This window comes from Ovis canadensis, chromosome X (assembly GCF_042477335.2).
Source record: "Ovis canadensis isolate MfBH-ARS-UI-01 breed Bighorn chromosome X, ARS-UI_OviCan_v2, whole genome shotgun sequence".
Lineage (NCBI taxonomy): Eukaryota > Metazoa > Chordata > Mammalia > Artiodactyla > Bovidae > Ovis > Ovis canadensis.
Genome location: NC_091727.1, coordinates 111,059,552 through 111,082,179, shown reverse-complemented (window position 1 = coordinate 111,082,179; position 22,628 = coordinate 111,059,552). Strand labels below are relative to the sequence as shown.

Below are 22,628 nucleotides of genomic sequence, written 5' to 3'. Positions count from 1 at the left end.
GATCCTCACTTCTTTTTGAAGGCCAAATTAAGCAAATTTGTAAAATATCTTAAACAGTGGCTGGTACATAATTGTTTCTTAATAGATGTTCAGTTGCATCCTGCCTCCAACATTCTGTTCACATCTCTCATTCTCCAAAGGAGGCTGAACAGATAAATTTTCTCCTTGGAATAACCTAATCTATAGAGAACCATATCCTAGATCACACAGAGGAGATGGTAGCCTAGACAATATGGAGGACTATACATCCTCACTGTGCTTAGACTAGGAATATATATCTCTGCTACATTTGAGTATATTATCTCCCTACTTCAAGACTAAGGATGATATAGTAAACCTACCATCACAAGAGAAATTTAGTGTTACCGAATTTTAAAAATTTAATAGATTAGACAAGTTTAGAAAACCCAGCAAAGACAAGTAAATACTATATTGTGAAATATTTCTTTGGCATTATATACACATATATGCCGGAGAAGGCAATGACCCCACACTCCAGTACTCTTGCCTGGAAAATCCCATGGACGGAGGAGCCTGGTGGGCTGTAGTCCATGGGGTCGCTGAGAGTTGGACACGACTCAGTGACTTCACTTTCACTTTTCACTTTCATGCATTGGAGAAGGAAATGGCAACCCACTCCAGTGTTCTTGCCTGGAGAGTCCCAGGGATCGGGGAGCCTGGTGGGCTGCTGTCTATGGGGTTTCACAGAGTCGGACACGACTGAAGCAACTTAGCAGCAGCAGCAGCACACATATATGTGGTATGGTGATATATATGTATATACACTTATGTGCACACATTTTAACATATATTCATATACCCACACTCACACACACATATATATAATAGATATTGATGTAAAATGTATATCTTCTGTGGTTAAAAAAATTGAAAAGGACTACATTAGAGTTTGGGATTTGGTTTCTGTTTCTGACAGGATGTGTTCACAATGTGCCATTCATAATCTCTCACAGAAAGTCTCCCTTGTGATCAGGGCAACAGGAATTGTAAGGTGATCAGCTAACATTGAGGTATAGGGCAATCTGTGACCATAAAAATACAATGTGTTTCATTAAAAAGGATCATAAAATTATTTCTTGGTATCCTACTTGTCTATCAGAGTACTCTGAATAGAGTAAGCAGTCAATAAATGATGTTTGACTTGATTTCATTAGGTAATACAATTAACAGGTAAAGTGCCACCTTGATGCTTTCAGAACCACATTCTAGAGCAGCCACAGAAAAAACTTCTGTTTTGCAAAAAAAAAAAAAAATCCACTTCATTTTCATTTTAATTTTCTCTTCTGGAAGGGTAAATAATTGGTACTAACTCTAGATATCAGATTTTTGCCAGATTTTAACAGGATGGAGAAATGTGGAGCCAAATGATGCTAAAGTTAAGGGAATGTAGAGTTAGTTGAATGCCTAAAACAAGGATGAAATTTAACAAAACAACGTTGACCTAAAATGGAATAATGTTAACCTAAAAGGAGATCAACGATAGGCCTGTTTAATAATTTGATTAGTGAATTCTCTGAAAATATGAATGGCATATCTAGCAAATTGGTAAATGTCACAAATCTGGGTGAAAGAGAAAATGCTTTTGTTGGTAAAAAATCAGAATCACTTTGGATTATCACGGGTTTGGAAAATGACAGGTGGAATCTAACAAGATGAAAATTATAGAGATAAGTATAAGGTCCTGGATTTGGATTCAAAAAAACCAACTCTACAAATACAAAATGGAAAGACATGAGTCAGCAACAATATATATAGTAATAAAATATAGAAAAGATTTGGGGGAAAGATGGCGGAGGAATAGGACGGGAAGATCACGTTCTCCCTCACAAATTCCTCAAAAGAACATTTCAACGCCGAGCAAACTCCACAAAACAACTTCTGTAGGCTGGCAGAGGACATCAGGCAACCAGAAAAGCAGACCATTGTCTTCAAAAACAGGTAGGAAAAAATATAAAAGACGAAAAAGGAGACAAAGGAGGTGGGGAGGGAGCTCCGTCCCGAGAAGGGAAGCCCGTCCCGGGAAGGGAATTTTAAGAAGAGAGGTTTCCAAACACCAGGAAACACTCTCCCTGCCGAGTCTGTGGCGAGCCTTGGAAACACAGAGGGCAACATAATAGGAAGGAAAAATAGATAAATAATTAAAACCAACAGATTACAAGCCCACCAGTAACTCCCCCAGCGGAAAAGCAGCACAGACGCCTGCATCCGCCATTGGGAAGTGGGGGCAGGGCAGGGACGCGCGGGAGGCGCGGGCTGCAGAGCTTTGTAAGAATCGGGCAGGAACGCCCCACGCGCAACCAGAACGATCTAACTTGGGCTAGCAAATCAGACTGTGGGATAGCTACCACGCGAAAAGCTCGAACATAAGACACCGCCAGGACTGAGCACAGAACAAAGGACGGAGCGGAAAAAGCCGGCTGCAGACCATTCCCCGCCGGGGACAGGCAGCCAGAGCCGTAAGGACTGGAAAGGGGCAATTGCAGACCCGGAGAGACTTTACTTACCTAACTGCAAGCAGGCTCCTTTGCTAAGACTTCTGGGGGTGCTGGACAGTCACAGTCTGCCTCACGGGGTGCGCCAGCGGTCCACCCAGAGAGCTGAGCGGCAGCGGCGGAAAAGGTGACAAGCCGCGGCGATTGCGCTCGCCAAACTCCTGAGCTACTCGGACCTGGGAAGGGCACAAAGCGCAGTCCTAGCCGCATCTGTGCCTCTGAGGGCTGCCTGAGCACCGAACCTGAGCGGCTTGGACCGGGGAAGTGCACGCAGCCTAGGGCCGGCCCCAGACGGTTCCCGGCTGAGCATCGTAGAGCCGGAGCGGTTTGTGCGCCGCGAGAAAGGACAGGTCAAGCGGGGCAGAGATACTGTGTACACACGACAGTGCTATTTGTTTGCAGCATCCCCCCTCCCCACAGCGCGACTGAACTAGTGAGCCTAAAAACCAGCAAACAGAAGAAGTTAAACAGAGGGAACCACCTTGGAAGTGAGCCCACACGGCCCATAACATCAGAGAAGAGCCAGATATATTTTTAATTTTTTAATATTTTTAAAATCATTCTTTTTTTTTGCTTTTTGCTTTTTTTTTCCTTTTTTTTCCGAGCTTTTTTTTAATTGTTAAGTCTTCTATTTCTCCTCTAATTTTTATTTCTATAACCTAGTATTACTATTTTTTAAAAAAAAAAAAGACTTTTTTTTTTTTTTTAAGGCAAACACCATATATACTCTTTGGATGGTTGTTGGTGTTTTGTTTTGTTTTTTTTTGTTTGTTTGTTTTTTAATAATTCTTTTTTTTTCTTTCTTCCTTTTTCCTTCTGCTTTTCTTTAATATTGTATCTTTGAAAATCCAACCTCTACTCCAGATTTTTAATCTTTGCTCTTAGGTTTTTGTTGTCAATTTTGTACATTTAAAAACCCAAACTTCACTACCCAAGTTTACCTGAGAGCGAGATTACTGGCTTGACCACTCTCTCCTCCTCTGGACTCTCCTTTTTCTCCACCAGGTGGCCTCTGTATCTTTTCTCCCCCATCTCTTCTCTATCCAACTCTGTGAATCTCTGTGTGTTCCAGACGGTAGAGAACACCTAAGGAACTGGTTACTGGCAGGATTTGTCTCTCTCCTACTCATTCCTCTCTCTTATCCTCCTGGTCACCTCTGTCTACTTCCTCCCTCTCCTCTTCCCCGTATAACTCTGTAAATACCTCTGAGTGGTCCAGACTATAGAGCACACATAAGGAAGTGACTACTGGCTAGCTTGCTCTCTCCTCTCTTGATCTCACCGCATCTCATTCCAGTTACCTCTAACTACCCCCTCCATCTTCTCTTCTCCTTGTAACTCAGTGAACCTCTCTGAGTGTCCTTCAATGTGGAGAAACTTTTCATCTTTAACCTAGATGTTTTATCATCGGTGCTGTATAGATGGAGAAGTCTAGAGGCTACTGTAAAAATAAAACTGAAAACCAGAAGCAGGAAGCTTAAACCCAAAGCCTGAAAACATTAGAGAACTCTTGAATTCAGGGAACATTAAGCAATAGGAGCTCATCAAATGCCTTCATACCTACACTGAAACCAAGCTCCACCCAAGGGCCAACAAGTTCCAAAACAAGACATACCACCCAAATTCTCCAGCAACACAGGAACACTCCCCTGAGCCTCAATATACAGGCAGCTCAAAATTATCCCAAAACCTTTGATGTCTCATAACCCATTACGGGTCACTCCACTGCACTCCAGAGAGAAGAAACCCAGCTCCACCCACCAAAACTCCAACACAAGCCTCCCTAACCAGGAAACCTTGACAAGCCACTGATAGAACCCCACCCAAAGTGAGGAAGCTCCATAATAAAGAGAACTCCACAAATTATCAGAATATAAAAAGGCCACCCCAAACACAGCAATATAACCAAGATGAAGAGACAGAGGAATACTCAGCAGGTAAAGGAACAGGAAAGTTGCCCACCAAACCAAACAAAAGAGGAAGAAGTAGGGAATCTACCGGAGAAGGAATTCCGAATATTGATAGTGAAAATGATTCAAAATCTTGAAATCAAAATGGAAACACAGATAAATAGCCTAGAGACAAGGATTGAGAAGATGCAAGAAAGGTTTAACAAGGACCTAGAAGAAATAAAAAAGAGTCAAAATATAATGAATAACACAATAAATGAGATCAGAAACTCTCTGGAGGCAACAAATAGTAGAATAACGGAGGCAGAAGATAGGATTAGTGAAATAGAAGATAGAATGGTAGAAATAAATGAATCAGAGAGGAAACAAGAAAAACGAATTAAAAGAAACGAGGACAATCTCAGAGACCTCCAGGACAATATGAAACGCTCCAACATTCGAATTATAGGAGTCCCAGAAGAAGAAGACAGAAAGAAAGACCATGAGAAAATCCTTGAGGAGATAATAGTTGAAAACTTCCCTAAAATGGGGAAGGAAATAATCACCCAAGTCCAAGAAACACAGAGAGTCCCAAATAGGATAAACCCAAGGCGAAACACCCCAAGACACATATTAATCAAATTAACAAAGATCAAACACAAAGAACAAATATTAAAAGCAGCAAGGGAAAAACAACAAATAACACACAAGGGGATTCCCATAAGGATAACAGCTGATCTGTCAATAGAAACTCTTCAGGCCAGGAGGGAATGGCAAGACATACTTAAAGTGATGAAAGACAATAACCTACAGCCCAGATTACTGTACCCAGCAAGGATCTCATTCAAATACGAAGGAGAAATCAAAAGCTTTACAGACAAGCAAAAGCTGAGAGAATTCAGCACCACCAAACCAGCTCTCCAACAAATTCTAAAGGATATCCTCTAGACAGGAAACACGAAAAGGGTGTATAAACCCGAACCCAAAACAATAAAGTAAATGGCAACGGGATCATACTTATCAATAATTACCTTAAACGTAAATGGGTTGAACGCCCCAACCAAAAGACAAAGACTGGCCGAATGGATACAAAAACAAGACCCCTCTATATGCTGCTTACAAGAGACCCACCTCAAAACAAGGGACACATACAGACTGAAAGTGAAGGGCTGGAAAAAGATATACCACGCGAATAGAGACCAAAAGAAAGCAGGAGTGGCAATACTCATATCCGATAAAATAGACTTTAAAACAAAGGCTGTGAAAAGAGACAAAGAAGGCCACTACATAATGATCAAAGGAACAATCCAAGAAGAAGATATAACAATTATAAATATATATGCACCCAATATAGGAGCACCACAATATGTAAGACAAATGCTAACAAGTATGAAAGGGGAAATCAACAATAACACAATAATAGTGGGAGACTTTAATACCCCACTCACACCTATGGACAGATCAACTAAACAGAAAATTAACAAAGAAACGCAAACTTTAAATGATACATTAGATCAGTTAGACCTAATTGATATCTATAGGACATTTCACCCCAAAACAACGAATTTCACCTTTTTTTCAAGTGCTCATGGAACCTTCTCCAGGATAGATCACATCCTGGGCCATAAATCTAAACTTGATAAATTCAAGAAAGTCGAAATCATTCCAAGCATCTTTTCTGACCATAATGCATTAAGATTAGATCTCAATTACAGGAGGAAAACTATTAAAAATTCCAACATATGGAGGTTGAACAACACACTTCTGAATAACCAACAAATCACAGAAGAAATCAAAAAAGAAATCAAAATATGCATAGAAACTAATGAAAATGAAAACACAACAACCCAAAACCTGTGGGACACTATAAAAGCAGTGCTAAGAGGAAAGTTCATAGCAATACAGGCATACCTCAAGAAACAAGAAAAAAGTCAAATAAATAACCTAACTCTACAACTAAAGCAACTAGAAAAGGAAGAGTTGGAGAACCCCAGAGTTAGTAGAAGGAAAGAAATCTTAAAAATTAGGGCAGAAATAAATGCAAAAGAAACAAAAGAGACCATAGCAAAAATCAACAAAGCCAAAAGCTGGTTCTTTGAAAGGATAAATAAAATTGACAAACCATTAGCCAGACTCATCAAGAAGCAAAGAGAGAAAAATCAAATCAATAAAATTAGAAATGAAAATGGAGAGATCACAACAGACAACACAGAAATACAAAGGATCATAAGAGACTACTATCAGCAGTTGTATGCCAATAAAATGGACAACGTGGAAGAAATGGACAAATTCTTAGAAAAGTACAATTTTCCAAAACTGAACCAGGAAGAAATAGAAAATCTTAACAGACCCATCACAAGCACGGAAATTGATACTGTAATCAGAAATCTTCCAGCAAACAAAAGCCCAGGTCCAGATGGCTTCACAGCTGAATTCTACCAAAAATTTAGAGAAGAGCTAACACCTATCCTCCTCAAACTCTTCCAGAAAATTGCAGAGGAAGGTAAACTTCCAAACTCATTCTATGAGGCCACCATCACCCTAATACCAAAACCTGACAAAGATGTCACAAAAAAGGAAAACTACAGGCCAATATCTCTGATGAACATAGATGCAAAAATCCTCAACAAAATTCTAGCAATCAGAATCCAACAACACATTAAAAAGATCATACACCATGACCAAGTGGGCTTTATCCCAGGGATGCAAGGATTCTTCAATATCCGCAAATCAATCAATGTAATCCACCACATTAACAAATTGAAAAATAAAAACCATATGATTATCTCAATAGATGCAGAGAAGGCCTTTGACAAAATTCAACATCCATTTATGATAAAAACTCTCCAGAAAGCAGGAATAGAAGGAACATACCTCAACATAATAAAAGCTATCTATGACAAACCCACAGCAAACATTATCCTCAATGGTGAAAAATTGAAAGCATTTCCCCTAAAGTCAGGAACAAGACAAGGGTGTCCACTTTCACCGCTACTATTCAACATAGTTCTGGAAGTTTTGGCCACAGCAATCAGAGCAGAAAAAGAAATAAAAGGAATCCAAATCGGAAAAGAAGAAGTAAAACTCTCACTGTTTGCAGATGACATGATCCTCTACATGGAAAACCCTAAAGACTCCACCAGAAATTTACTAGAGCTAATCAATGAATATAGTAAAGTTGCAGGATATAAAATCAACACACAGAAATCCCTTGCATTCCTATACACGAATAATGAGAAAGTAGAAAAAGAAATTAAGGAAACAATTCCATTCACCATTGCAACGAAAAGAATAAAATACTTAGGAATATATCTACCTAAAGAAACTAAAGACCTGTATATAGAAAACTATAAAACACTGATGAACGAAATCAAAGAGGACACTAATAGATGGAGAAATATACCATGTTCATGGATTGGAAGAATCAATATAGTGAAAATGAGTATACTACCCAAAGCAATTTACAAATTCAATGCAATCCCTATCAAGCTACCAGCCACATTTTTCACAGAACTAGAACAAATAATTTCAAGATTTGTATGGAAATACAAAAAACCTCGAATAGCCAAAGCAATCTTGAGAAAGAAGAATGGAACTGGAGGAATCAACTTGCCTGACTTCAGGCTCTACTACAAAGCCACAGTCATCAAGACAGTATGGTACTGGCACAAAGACAGACATATAGATCAATGGAACAAAATAGAAAGCCCAGAGATAAATCCACACACATATGGACACCTTATCTTTGACAAAGGAGGCAAGAATATACAATGGAGTAAAGACAATCTGTTTAACAAGTGGTGCTGGGAAAACTGGTCAACCACTTGTAAAAGAATGAAACTAGATCACTTTCTAACACCGCACACAAAAATAAACTCAAAATGGATTAAAGATCTAAATGTAAGATCAGAAACTATAAAACTTCTAGAGGAGAACATAGGCAAAACACTCTCAGACATAAATCACAGCAGGATCCTCTATGATCCACCTCCCAGAATTCTGGAAATAAAAGCAAAAATAAACAAATGGGATCTAATTAAAATTAAAAGCTTCTGCACAACAAAGGAAACTATAAGCAAGGTGAAAAGACAGCCTTCTGAATGGGAGAAAATAATAGCAAATGAAGCAACTGACAAACAACTAATCTCAAAAATATACAAGCAACTTATGCAGCTCAATTCCAGAAAAATAAACGACCCAATCAAAAAATGGGCCAAAGAACTAAATAGACATTTCTCCAAAGAAGACATACGGATGGCTAACAAACACATGAAAAGATGCTCAACATCACTCATTATTAGAGAAATGCAAATCAAAACCACAATGAGGTACCACTTCACACCAGTCAGAATGGCTGCGATCCAAAAATCTGCAAGCAATAAATGCTGGAGAGGGTGTGGAGAAAAGGGAACCCTCCTACACTGTTGGTGGGAATGCAAACTAGTACAGCCACTATGGAGAACGGTGTGGAGATTCCTTAAAAAATTGCAAATAGAACTACCTTATGACCCAGCAATCCCACTGCTGGGCATACACACCGAGGAAACCAGAATTGAAAGAGACACATGTACCCCAATGTTCATTGCAGCACTGTTTATAATAGCCAGGACATGGAAACAACCTAGATGTCCATCAGCAGATGAATGGATAAGAAAGCTGTGGTACACATACACAATGGAGTATTACTCAGCCGTTAAAAAGAATTCATTTGAATCAGTTCTGATGAGATGGATGAAACTGGAGCCGATTATACAGAGTGAAGTAAGCCAGAAAGAAAAACACCAATACAGTATACTAACACATATATATGGAATTTAGGAAGATGGCAATGACGACCCTGTATGCAAGACAGGGAAAGAGACACAGATGTGTATAACGGACTTTTGGACTCAGAGGGAGAGGGAGAGGGTGGGATGATTTGGGAGAATGACATTCTAACATGTATACTATCATGTGAATTGAATCGCCAGTCTATGTCTGACGCAGGATGCAGCATGCTTGGGGCTGGTGCATGGGGATGACCCAGAAAGTTGTTATGGGGAGGGAGGTGGGAGGGGGGTTCATGTTTGGGAATGCATGTAAGAATTAAAGATTTTAAAATTTAAAAAATAAAAAACTAAAATTAAAAAAAATAAAAAAAATAAAAAAAAAAGATTTGGACATTTTAGTTAAAAAATAACACAAAATGAGTTAGCCTTCAAAAATTGGGTTACAATTTAGGTTATATTAATACAGCACATTATTTTAAAGATGGAAGTCAATATCTTCAGATCACACCTGAGTATGATGTTCAATTCTGTGAGCCATAATTTAAGAATCTGCTGATATGAAAGCAGTCAAACTGATGAAAGAATTCAAAGCCATTTTATATTATGAACAGGTAAAGGAATTATAATGTTTAATCTGACAAAGAGAAGTCAACGGAAAGATACTAGATTTACTTCTATAAACTCCTCAAAAAAAGAAATTGGAACTGTTGAGAAGAAGTTGCCACATGTCAGTTTTCATCTTGGTATAAGGAAAATCCTTGCTTTCTCTAGAGGTTATAAATTCCTGGGTAGGATGTGGGAGTAAACTATTCACTTGAACACCTGGAAGCCAAATGATCACTTTGAGGAAAGTTGCAAATAGGACTGGAAAGTTCTGATGTCCAATGACCTTTAACGTCCTTTCCAACTTCCAAAGTAAATACTTTAAAAATAAATATATATGCTATACATCCTTTTATGGACTTAGAGTCATCCTTAAAAATAATGTTAAAAGACTACTAAAACTCCATAAGTTTGCAAATCCTCATATTAAATCTTTTACATGGCATATATATGCTGACAATGGTTTGGCGTAAAACAAATTTGAAACTTGTAGTAGAAACGTGTATTTTAAAGGAAAAAGAAAAATAAACTCCATGATAAACTTCAAGTATTTAGATGAAAATTCATATATCTCTCTGCTGACTAACAGATTAAGGGAAAGAAAATCTCACCTGAATATTTTCAAAATATCTGTGTAGTTGTACTCACACATATGAAAATAAAACTAAGGGTATAGCAGATTTTTTTTCACTTTTATTTTAGAATTGGATAAATAGAACCTGAATCCCCAGTTGCAGACTGATTTGCTGGGAGCAAATTTGAGTTTGCTACAGAAATTCAGACATTCTATTCCTTTGGTAACTGGTAAAAAGCACGATCACTTTGAATACTGCCCATTTTGACAAACTATTTTTTTTAATTGCAAAGAAAAAAGCCCCTTAGGAACATTCCTAATAAGATAATAGTCTTTAGGCTACTCAATCATTAAAATAACAAAACAATATGTTAATCACCAAAAAATTGAATCACCAAAGCATTGCTGAATTTCTATCATTTGTTTACAAATTCCCTTGAACAAGCTTTCTTGTAAGTTGTTTTGGCAGGCCACTCCTCAAAACAAAAAGTTTTAAAAAGCACCTCAAGTCGATGTATGGCAAAAACCACCAGAATACTGTAAAGTAATTAGCCTCCAATTAAAATAAATGAATTAAAAGAAAAAAAAAGAAAATGACTAGTTCCAATAATCACTTCATTGATGTGAACAGTGATTAATACTAATCACTGTTCCATTCCTAACCATGTTTATCACTGCTTCTGGGAAAGCAGCTATATGGCCACTAGGCAGTAAGGTATCCTGTAATATATCATAGCATAGTTTGGCATACCTAAGCATGTCATAATATGTGATCATCATGAAACTTGGGTACTTAAACTATTAGGTGATCAAAACATAAATTGTAATCACACGAGTGTATATATTTATACATAAATGATTTCCAGGAATGATGTGTATTATGCAGTTCAAAGCCACAGCTATAAATATCAAAAGTTAACAGAAAATGGTAACTGTAAATGAACACAAATACTCTAAGATATATAGTTCTCTTTACTGGGTACATCTCATGCATGTTTCCACTTATTTTCTTAAAGGTAAAAACAAAAGTAGTCCTACAACATCATGTGTTGTCTCTCATTCTGCAGATGATAAACACATTTTCAAATATTCCTTCAGTCCCTTTCTCATCATTATTATTAGACACTATTAATTTTATCTTGCCCTTTTAACATCTCACAGAACAATACAAGTACAAACAATAGGGATCAAAAGAAAAATGAATGTTACGTGCATTTGTTAAATGCCACAGCAGACAGTCATTTGTTTATTTGGTCCCCTTCTCTCTGGCCAGGAGAAGCTATGACTTTCAGCTTCACAAAAATACTGGTCTCTCATATGAGATCACACACACACACACACACACAATTATAAAGTATTTTAATCAAACATATTCAACATGTAAAATCAAATTGCAGGCAGAAGAAAAGGTGAGTTCCTCCACTCTAATAACAGATACTATACTTTTCTTTTAAAGGTGAGAAATATAACAAAAACCATGTTGTGAATATGTTTTCCAGAAAACAATGTTTTTCTTTTCATATTATCTTAGCTTCAAAGCAGTTTTATAAAGCACTCAATTTTTCCTAGGGACAGAATGTAATTATATATGAATTATTCTTTGCTAGTGTTTTAGCTGGTCATGTAACTCATTATTATGAGGAAATCAAATCAATATATTCACTTTGCTTTTCTTATAAAAGCAAAGGTATGTCCAATTTGAATCATTGCTAAGTTGTCATTTTTTTTTTTTTCAGCGAAACCTCAGAGCATATCCTTCACTGTCAGTGTTATGACAAATCTTACTTATAACAAACCAGGGAAAAAGTGTCTTTTCTTCAGTTGAAACTTACTTCTACATGTTTAAATACGGAACTATCCAGGGGCATGACAAACTCCATAAAAAATAGGTGAAGGCCTCAGACACATGTAAGACCTTTATGCATATGATTTTTAAAAATAATCTTTGAATTTTTTCAAAGTTCTGTTGCTCTGTATCTCTCATAAGAGGTTAAGAGAGATTTCTATATTTTTACAATAAATTTCTAATTCAGTCTAAGTCTTTTAATTATTTTCCAATGAAACCTATGACCCATTTATTCTGTAATAAAAGACAATGTTGGGGTATATGGTTCATGAATGCAGAATATAACTTGCTTTCAATGAAAATAAGCTTAAGAACCCAATGCACATATCAAAATTAGCATGAAGCATTCATAAATGTAGAGAGTTTTATCTTTTAATTTTTCAAATAGTTTCATAAAATTTTAATTTTGATTATATATAAAACATGCTCATTGTAAAACTCGAAAAGAATATTTCAAAGGTCTTGAAATCCTTCCACCAGAGATCACAACATTTAATATTTCATTCATATTCTCTTCTTATTTCTGTATACCACATACATACATATTTTAATGAAAATATAACAGATGAGAAAGAAAACTAAATAAAGTAAGAACAGTGAGCTTGCCAGAAGTCCACATGGTTTTAAACATGAAAATACTGTGAGTTTGTATCAGTACTTGTGGTAGGCAGCTTCTGACATAGTACCTTGATCCCTGTCTCTCTGAGTCCACAGTCTTATGTGATCCCCTCCCCTCCACTGTGGGCTGGACCTTATGACTGGTTTCTAGCAAATGGAATACACCATAAGTGATGAGATGTCCCTTCTGTAACTAGGTTACAAAACACTGTGACTTCCATCTTTTCATTTCTCTCACTCTCTCTTGTTTTTGCTCTTTTTGAGAGGTTGCTCTGATGAATCAAGCTGAAGAGGTCCATATCACAAGGAACTGAGGATGGCCTCTGGCCAACCACCAGCAAGGAACTGAGGCCCTCACTCCAATAATACTTGAAGAACCGAATTCTGCTGCATTAGTTTCTTACTGCTGCTATAACAAATTATCACCTACTTAGCAGTTTAAGATAACAAGAATTTATCATCTTACAGTTCTGGAAATCATAAGTTTGAATTGAATCTCACTGAGCTAACCTCAAGGCATCAGTAGTGGTGCATTCCCTTCTGGAGGTTCTAGAGAAGAATCCATTCCTTTGCCTATTCCAGTTTCTAGAGGCTAATTGAAATCAAGCAGAATCCTGTGGGACCCTCCCAAGTACAAAAGCCTTTCCTGTTTTTAGGAAAAAGGTTTCTGCCTCCCAGAGCTTTCTTGAGTTCCAAAGGATAGATTCAAACAGTTAACTAATTAGAGGAGTGAGGGAATGCAGAAATAAAAGAAAGGCAGTCAAAAAATGATGGTGCAGCGATGTAGCAAAGTCCTGGTTTCTCTTCAAGGGATATACATAACAATTTGGTACACATCTCTGAGTTCTTCTACAGGAATTAAGGCCCTCACCCAGGGCCTCATTAATTATTAATGAGAGAAATTAATTACTTCTCTCATCAACAAGAAAGCTTAAAATTACACATTTCCATATGCTTGTATTTTATTTGGTAACTATTCAGAGAGACTGCCTGTTTAATACTATTCAGTTAGGTTTCATTGTTACTTCTGAGTAAGGAAAAAAATCATACAAATTATTTTATAAACTGAAGCCAGTACTGTTCTAAGTGCATTTTCATATATTATTTCATTTAATCCTCGTAACATTCTTATTCAATAGGTATTATTATTCCCATTTTATAGATGGGAAAACTGAGGCACAGATAAGGAACTTGCTTAATATCACACAGCTAACAAGTGGCAAGGCTGAGAGTTAAATCTAGTTTACACACTATATTAGAAAAGAGTTCCAAGAGCTTTAAGAATTTTAATTGGTCTTAAATTTACATATCTAGATAGAAAAAACTATATTCAGGATTCTTATGGGTTGAATTGTGTCCCCTAAAATTTCACAGGATGAAGTACTAGACTCCAGTACCTCAAAATAGGTACTGACCTTGGAAATAGGATCACTGCAGATGTTATTAAAGATGAGGTCATTAGGGTGGGCCCCAATACAATATGATTGGTATCTTTATAAAAAGCAGAAATATGTACACAGAAACAGAGATATACATAGATGAAAGACGATTTGAAGAGGAACTGGTAGACAATGGCCATTCATAAGCTAAGGAGAGAGGTCTGGAACAGATGCTTCCTGCTCACCCCTCATTGTCCAACTCTGCTGACACCTTGATTTTGAACTTCTAGCCTCCAGAACTATAGAAAACCAAGTTGCTTTTTGAAGACCACACCAAAACAACAGGGAGAAGGAAATGGCAACCCACTCCAGTATTCTTGCCTGGAATTTCCTGTGGACAGAGGATCCTGGTGGGCTGCTGTCCATAGGGTCGCACAGAGTCAGACACAACTGAAGCAACTTAGCATGCATGCATGCACTGGAGAAGGAAATGGCAACCCACTCCAGTATTCTTGCCTGGAGAATCCCAGGGACAGAGGAGCCTGGTGGGCTGCCGTCTATGGAGTTGCACAGAGTCAGACAGGACTGAAGCAACTTAGCAGCAGCAGCAGCAGCCAAAACAACAGATGTGAGCTTTGAGATATTAGAAAAAATTCTGCTGAGCCATGCCTCCTTCTACAAGTTCAGAAAAACTAATTTCATTTTAAAATGAGTAACAGAAAATGAGAGAAGTAAAATCCCAAACAAAGTTATTAAAAGAGAAAATACGGAGCAGAATGGCATCTCTCTTGTCCGTGCGCGTCTATCCTGGAAGGGAGCATGGGCTGTGAATTCTGCGAATTTGTGATATCTAGATGCTCCAACCCCATCAACCTTATCAAGTATCACTTGCACCCATTTTTAGTTCCACTTGCTTTTCTCAAATTGGTCCATTGTGTTTTCTAGTAAATACCTGTAGAGTATTTTGGTTCACAGAGTATTTTAGGGTCTTCCTATTTTCTGGCCTGTGCAATGAGCCATTATTTCTCTATGCTCATTCCTTCACAGATTGCTCAGGTCTTGCAGCTGTCACTTGCCCCCAGCCTCTTCTATTTAGGGCTCATGGGAATACCTTATCACATAATTTTTTTTGCAGATGTTGTTCACAGATTAATATTAAAATATTAATATGAATATATCACACACACAGCTCACTCACCTATTCTGGCATCAGCGGTGATTCCCCTGCTCAACCTTCGGGGCTCCTGGGAACAGGCACCACACAGTCACTCTGACTGGGGGGGTGGAGGGAGGGTGAGGCATAGATGAGGATGGGGTTTGCTTGATAAATGGTGCAAGCCAAAGTCTTTGCTGGACGAGTTCAGAAACGGAGGCTTCCGGCACCCGCCACTGCCCAGTGTTTCTCATCCTAGGGCTCCCCTGCCCGTCCCAGTAGAATTCCCGAGATCCCGTGAGATCCCTCGAGACTTGGTTTCCTCTGGGGCGTGAGGTAGCGGTGGCTGCGCTATTAGACTAATTCCACCGTCTTCTGGGCCACCTCCTGAGATCAGTGCATCCTAGCTCACTCTCTCTCTACCCCTCCCTCTGTATTCACATTTACACCTCCACACTCACCCGAAGCCACAAAGTGTATCCTGCACGCTCCAACTGCACCCTGTCTTTGCCTTCCTGGGAAACCCCACACTCCACGCAGCTGCACCAGGGTCTGGCCCTCGGCCCTGGCTGCAGGCGTCCCCTGCTGCTGCTGCTAAGTCGCTTCAGTCGTGTCCAACTCTGTGCGACCCCATAGACGGCAGCCCACCAGGCTCCCCCGTCCCTGGGATTCTCCAGGCAAGAACATTGGAGTGGGTTGGCAGGCGTCCCCTGTGCTGTTGAAAACAGAATGTTTCCAGATGGAGGGGCTCGGGTAAAGGGGCCAGCTTCCCCATCGCAGGATGCTCGCAATTGGGCTGATTCCGAGAGAGCAGGACCCTGTTCTTAGGCAGAGAGACTTCAAGTACAGGCAGCGATGGTCTCCTGGGACGAATTCTAGACATCTGGCTACTTCTGGGAGGAACAACTGGCCACAGCCACGTGCAGTGGAATGGGTGGGCTCGGGTTGTTTTAGTCTCGGACCTTGGGGCCCCACGTCACTGCCTCAAGAGAAGACTTAACGCCCCTCGCATGTGCCGTTCACTGCCCCGTTCTGGCCTCGGGAAAGTCCAATCCCTGAATCCCTCTAAGCCAGAGGTCCGTCTCGGACACCTGGCCACAGGCCCTGAGCCAAGGTGGAGCTGCACTGTGGCTCTGAATAGGAGGAAAGACATTGGAGAGGACTGGGGTTTGCTTAACGGGTGGCATGAACCAGACTCCTTAGGAGTCTGGAACAAGGGGACTCCAACACTGGGGCACACAGGTGTAAAAGAAAAAAAATTAATATGTTAATTTAAAATAAGGCTATAAAGTTTCAATTACGCAAGACAGAAAAGTTCTGGAAACCTGTTTATAGTTAATAACTAGACCTCATGGTTTTTTTAAACCACAATAAAAAAGACTAGAAAAGATGTACAATTGCCAAAAAATGCTTTAAAAAATGTATCATGCCAATATAAGTGTGTATATATACAGATATGGAATTAAACACATAAAAATATAAATAGTGGTACCTCTAGTGGTGAAATTCTGGTTGAATTTTTTTTATAATTTTTCTAAAGTGAAATCAAGCTACATTTATAGCTATTTTTATATAGCTGTGTTTATAATCAGACATATACTCAGGAAATTGATTTCTTTTGTTTCAGATCTCCTTGGTTCTCTCTTACATTTCTGAAATCAAAGAGGACAACTAGCCCCATAAGAAGACAGAATGCCTGTCCAGGATTAGACATCTCCTTTATTTGAAGCATGGTTGCATCCCAGGAATCATTTCTTACCACTTTCATCATTCCAGTTCCTTGTCTTTACAAGGTAGAATTCTCTCATTTCTAAGGGATCTTAAGAAATGCTGAGCCTTTTGCTCTTGTCCATTCTGATACTGAAGCTGCTGCCACCTCTTATCTACCACAGGGACTTTTTTGTAACCCACGCCTGCTGATAGGCTGTTCTAGTAGCAGATGCTCTCACAGGAAGTGCTCTTATTTAAGGCACTTATTCTGATTCTGCTTTTACTAGTGGGAATGAAAGGGGTTAAATGATAGATGGCATACTAATTGTGGATATAGAAATAGGCATTTGAAGATGCTGCTCCTGTGTAGGGTCCAGTAGCAGGTACGAGATGATAGGATGGTGAGGAGGTGGTGTGAAGAATATTGTTGTGATCCTTCACTTTCCCCACACAGATTGCATCTTCTCTTGCTCTGAAGCTTCCACAGGATCTAAAAACCTCTTTCCACCTCCTCTACACCCTCCTCCTCAGAAAAATACCCATATCCCTCCTCCAGCATCACCACCTTCATAAGTGCCTGTAAGGGAGCAGTACCAGGCCCACCCCTATCATCAATAATGGCAGTGGCTGCTGCCAGGCCTGATTCTTTCTTCTTTTCCTCCACCACCATTTGTACTCTTCCTCTATTGCACCAGCACTGAATTTATATCCAACAGGAAAAATACCAGCACATGCCCACCTTTCCAAGTGTACAGGGGACATTAGGACCCACAAAATATCATACTATCTTCTCCCCTCCCTCTCAAATAATTTTGTTTATTCACCCTGATAATCCTCTTCTTTTCCTACATTCCTATCCCTAGCCAAGGCTCTTACCATTAGTCATTTCTGAGAAAGGAGAGTTCTCATATGACAGGGTCATTTTTCTCTTCCACCCCCTCATCTCACCATACTCATTCCAAGAAGATATTCAGATCTTGGCACCTCTTATCCCAGCCAGCCTGTATCTGGTTTTCTATAATCCTGTGCACTTGGACCAAATTATGCTATGAAAGGAATGACCTAGAGAAAGAATACTGCTTTATAATGCCTACATACTCCTTACTCCATACCAGGACCCCAGGGAGAAAGCAGAGCCCCAGAAGGAAATGGTGATTGTAGAGAGACTTTGGTGCATGTAGAAAGACTAGGGCATCAGGGCTTCCAGCACTGGCAGACACCTTTAACCCCCATTGGCTATAGAGAAGCAGACATGCCCACCCTCAAGAGACCATGTGGACTTGGACAGTGAGAGTACCAGTGACAGTAACAATGGACTGAAGGCCCCCATAGAAGGCCCTCCCCCTCCCATTCTTGGGTAACTCACAGGAAGAAGAGGGGTCCTTCAATAGTGAAAGACATTTAACTTTCAGTCTTCTCAGTGAGATGGAGGGAAGATTCAGATTTAAATGGTCACTTCTGGGAATTACCTGGAGGTCCAGTGGTTAGGACTCAGTGTTTTCACTGCCATGGGCCTGGGTTCATTCCCTGGTTGCAGAACTAAGTTCCTACAAGCCTCATGGCTCAACCAAAAAATATTAATTAATTTAAAATAATTAAATCAACTGCCACTTCCGAGCAAACCTGCCCCCAAGGTACACACTACACAGAAGATACAGCAATAAGTGAACACTTTATTACTAGTTAGAAACAGAAAACTTCTGACAGAGCCTGAGCCTGGTGAGCTGGAATCTCTTGGGGAAACTTTAGGACATCTCTTGTTCAGACTGGAGACTGATCTGACTTCCCAGCCCTTGGGCTTTACCCTGGCTTCCCCTGGCTTGCAGCAGGTGCCTCAGGGGAGCAGAGCACCTGCAGAGAACACACAAAGTGGAAGAGAAGGGCCCAAGGGCATTCTCAAGAGTACTTGTCCCAGTCCAGTTCTACTTTTAATCCAATTAGTCCTCCCAAGAGAAGCACCATCCACAGCACGATGTCTGTCCTTGGAATCCATTTTGTTCTTCATCCACTGGCTGGAAAGGGACTTGGGATAGTGGCTGCCTGAAGTGGTATCGCCAACACGCCCCCAAGCACTTCTTTAAGTCAGTCACCCAGTGTTCTTTCAGGCAACCAGGAAACTAGCTGTCCCTCTCGAGGGAGGAAATCAGGAGAGTATCAGAAAAGTCCTGCCTGAACTTTCCTGCTCTTTGCCACTACTCATTTGTGTCATCTGGGACCAACGAGATGAACAGTTCGGAAATCAAGTCCATCCACAAAAATCTCTTTGATCTTGCCCCCAGAACTACAGAAATATCTGGATGCTATTTCAATTGGGTTTATCCAAAGGCCACACGACATGCAAAATAAAGTCACCTCTAATCTATAATGTATCTCAAATTATGCTGTCCCCTGTCATCTAACCAAACTCACCAAAAAGATTTGTGTACACTAGATAATACAATATAATTCTACCTCCTATCATATACTAGACAATCGGTAACTATTTAATTAAATGAAATCCATCAAATTTGCTATCATCTGTAGAATTTAACACTGCAAACCCACCCCCCCAGCACTTCTGAAATAATTCCATATCAACAGAGAAATTAAATCCTAACAAAATTATTTTGTATCCCTTTTCCCTCTAAGTCCCAAAAGCATCTCTTCTTCCCTGACTTCTTCTTAGCTTCAGCCAGCCAGGGGGTCTCACTGAGGTGCAGGTCAGTCAGAAATGAAGTGTGATTTCCTTAGGATCTTGGAAGATCTTCTAAATAGGATAGGTTCAGATTCTTCAGCAACAGGCAAATTCCGTGGGGCTCAGAGACAAAAATGAGCTCCTACCTATAAAACTTAAATACAAGAAGCAAACATGAACACTACAGTAGTTTATAAAAGAACAATAGCATTTTCAAGGAAAAACAGTACTCCTAAAATTCAATGTAGCATATAACTCTAAAAGCATATGGCTATTCTGAGGCAAAGACAGGAAAAGGTGGCATTTTCAGGAAAAGGTGGTTAATAAGAAAACAGAAATTAGTGAAAAAGAAAAAAAAATTCTTCATGACTTCAGTGTCTAACCAATTAGCATCAGCCATCCAGAATCCAGTACCTGCAAACTTAAAAGGAATTAGAAGTCCTCTATTTTAAACATGTAATACTCAAAGTAGTCTATCTTTGTAAAAATAAGTGTACAAAATAAGAATATAATTGTGTGTGTGCATGCATGTGTGTATATATTTGTATGTGTGCTCAGATGATAAAAGGTGCTTAATTTGAGTAATGAAATAATGGATTATTTTATTTAATTTTTTATTTCATAATTTTGGTTTTCAAATTTTCTGTGAAGTAAATGAGTTACTTTTTGATCAAAAGAGGAGAGGTTGTTAGGAAACTGGTTTTTCCTTGGAGTGTTTCCATTCTTACTTACCTTCCTGAAATCAGTGAGCTTGTCCTGGATCCAGGCCTCCACTCTCAAATGCCCTGCAGCCGATCTTGCATTTATAGCAGGCCTTGCGCCGTGGAAAATTCACTGCTTTACAATGCAGGCACTCCCAACAATTTTGAATGGGATGTATAGCAGGCTTCTGCTGATGCTGGAAATTTGAGGATTTTTTCTCTTTGGGTTGCTTGGTCTTTTGCCTCTGTTTCTTGGGGCTTTTTCTCACAATATAACATTTGCTGGACCCCGAGGGACATGTCCCCTGGAGCCTCTCTGGACCTTCTTGTTTGGGGAACTTGCCGCTGCCCATGGAGTACTTCCCCTGGGGCATCACTGGACATTCTTTCTGGCTGTGGCTCCTGCTGTCTCCCTGGGGCGCTGTCCCCTGGGGACACACAGCACCTTCCTCTCGGCTGTGGTTTCTGCTGTCCCCGACGGAGGACATCACCTGGGGACACACAGCACCTTCCTCTAGGCTCTGGCTTCTGCTATCCGGCAGGGAGGACATCTCCTGGGGACACACAGCACCCTCCTCTCGGCTCTGGCTTCTGCTGTCCTGCAGGGAGGACATCCCCTGGGGACACACAGCACCTTCCTCTAGGCTCTGGCTTCTGCTATCCGGCAGGGAGGACATCTCCTGGGGACACACAGCACCTTCCTCTTGGCTCTGGATTCTGCTGTCCTCCACGGAGGACATCCCCTGGGGACACACAGCACCTTCCTCTCGGCTCTGGCTTCTGCTGTCCCCCAGTGTGGACATCCCCTGGGGACACACAGCACCTTCTTCTCGGTTGTGGCTTCTGCAGGCCTCCTGGGCATATTCCCCCTGGAGGTTGTCAGAATATTCCTCCTGGGCATTGAAACTCGGGTCATATGGTGGGGCCATCTCTTCCTGGGCCCCCCCTGCAGCCCACTGACCAGGTGGGTAGATCCCCAGAGGAGGCATCTGGGGTGCGACTGCTCCTGGCACTGCTGGTGCCGTGACTGCTCCCCCTTCCATAACTGCTAAAGGTGTCACATATGGGTATCCCGATGGAAATGGCACATGGCATGGGAATGGATGTGGCACCGGCATTGGTGGACGGGGTTGCATTGCCTGGGCAAAGGAGCTCTGGGGTCCGGGGACATAAACCACAGCTGCTGGGGCTGCCATCTGACTCTCTGAATGCGGCATGCCCTGTGCTCCCAGAGCCACCATCTTTCCGTGCGCCGGTACATTCATGGGCCATGCTGTAGCCCCAAGCTGCTCAGCTCCAGGCCCAGGCAGCATTTCATGTGCCACAGGTGCTAGCTGGGCCGATCTCTCAAACTGGAGCAGTCGCCAGCGCAACATATCTCGCTCATCCATCACCTGCTTCAGGGTGTACCGTGCACTTCGTAAATGCACTGCCGCCTCCTGACGCTCCTCACGGAGGCGCTTCAGCTCATTGGCCAGGGCCCAGGAAGCCGCCTCACGCTCCCCCACCTGCTCCTGGAGCTGCCTGATACGGTGCGCCTGCTGCTCCCACTGCCTTGCACCCACACGCACGCTCAATGCCAGTGCACTCCAGGCACAGGCCCTCTTGATGTTGTGCGGCACCCGGGGGTCAGCAACCACGGTTTGCAACTGATCCTCTATCTTGCTCCAGGGTCGCGAGCGGAAGGCCACGTAGAAATCGGGGCCACCCCCGTTCACAAGGACCTCATTGTTGATGAACTTGATTACATCAATGTGGCGAAAGCCACTGGCATGGTCCCCAAAGTCCACAGCCATGGCTGCTGAGGCCTAGTCAACCAACCACCTCACTGAGGAAGACGCTGCCTTCCGACAGTTGCGGCAGGTAAAAGCCACAGCCGCTACCAAGTCTGCCCTTCACCTCCCGGCTCAGTCCTCCTTGAGTCCTAGTTCGGTCCTGGCCTCCTCGCCCGCCTCTTTTGTCCCTCACAGGGTCCCGCTTTCCTCACCGAAAGTAGAACACGTCCACTCACCACCATGCCAACCGCCAAAGTGCAGAGAATGTGACTCGTCACAGGCGTGCTGAGTCACATGCACGCAAGGCTGCTAGACCTGCCACCCAGCCAGAGCCCCCTCTACAGGGTGAGCGGACCGGAAGCTGCACTGGGTGCCGCAATGAGACCAGACGTGGCAGAGGGGAGGGGGGAGTTGGTGCAGGCAG

General features: G+C 41.1%; 1 protein-coding gene across 1 annotated transcript; it reads right to left on the bottom strand.

Moving 5' to 3' along the window:
* Positions 1-20,470: 20,470 nt before the first annotated feature.
* LOC138930838 (testis-expressed protein 13D-like) lies at positions 20,471-22,225 on the bottom strand. The gene has a single exon (XM_070291234.1). The coding sequence runs from the start codon at positions 22,223-22,225 to the stop codon at positions 20,471-20,473; it is 1,755 nt and encodes a 584-aa protein (XP_070147335.1).
* Between the last annotated feature and the right edge of the window lie 403 nt (positions 22,226-22,628).

Coding starts and splice junctions, on each gene's coding strand:
- LOC138930838 (XM_070291234.1), bottom strand. CDS start 22,225: ATGGCTGTGGACTTTGGGGACCATGCCAGTGGCTTTCGCCACATTGAT.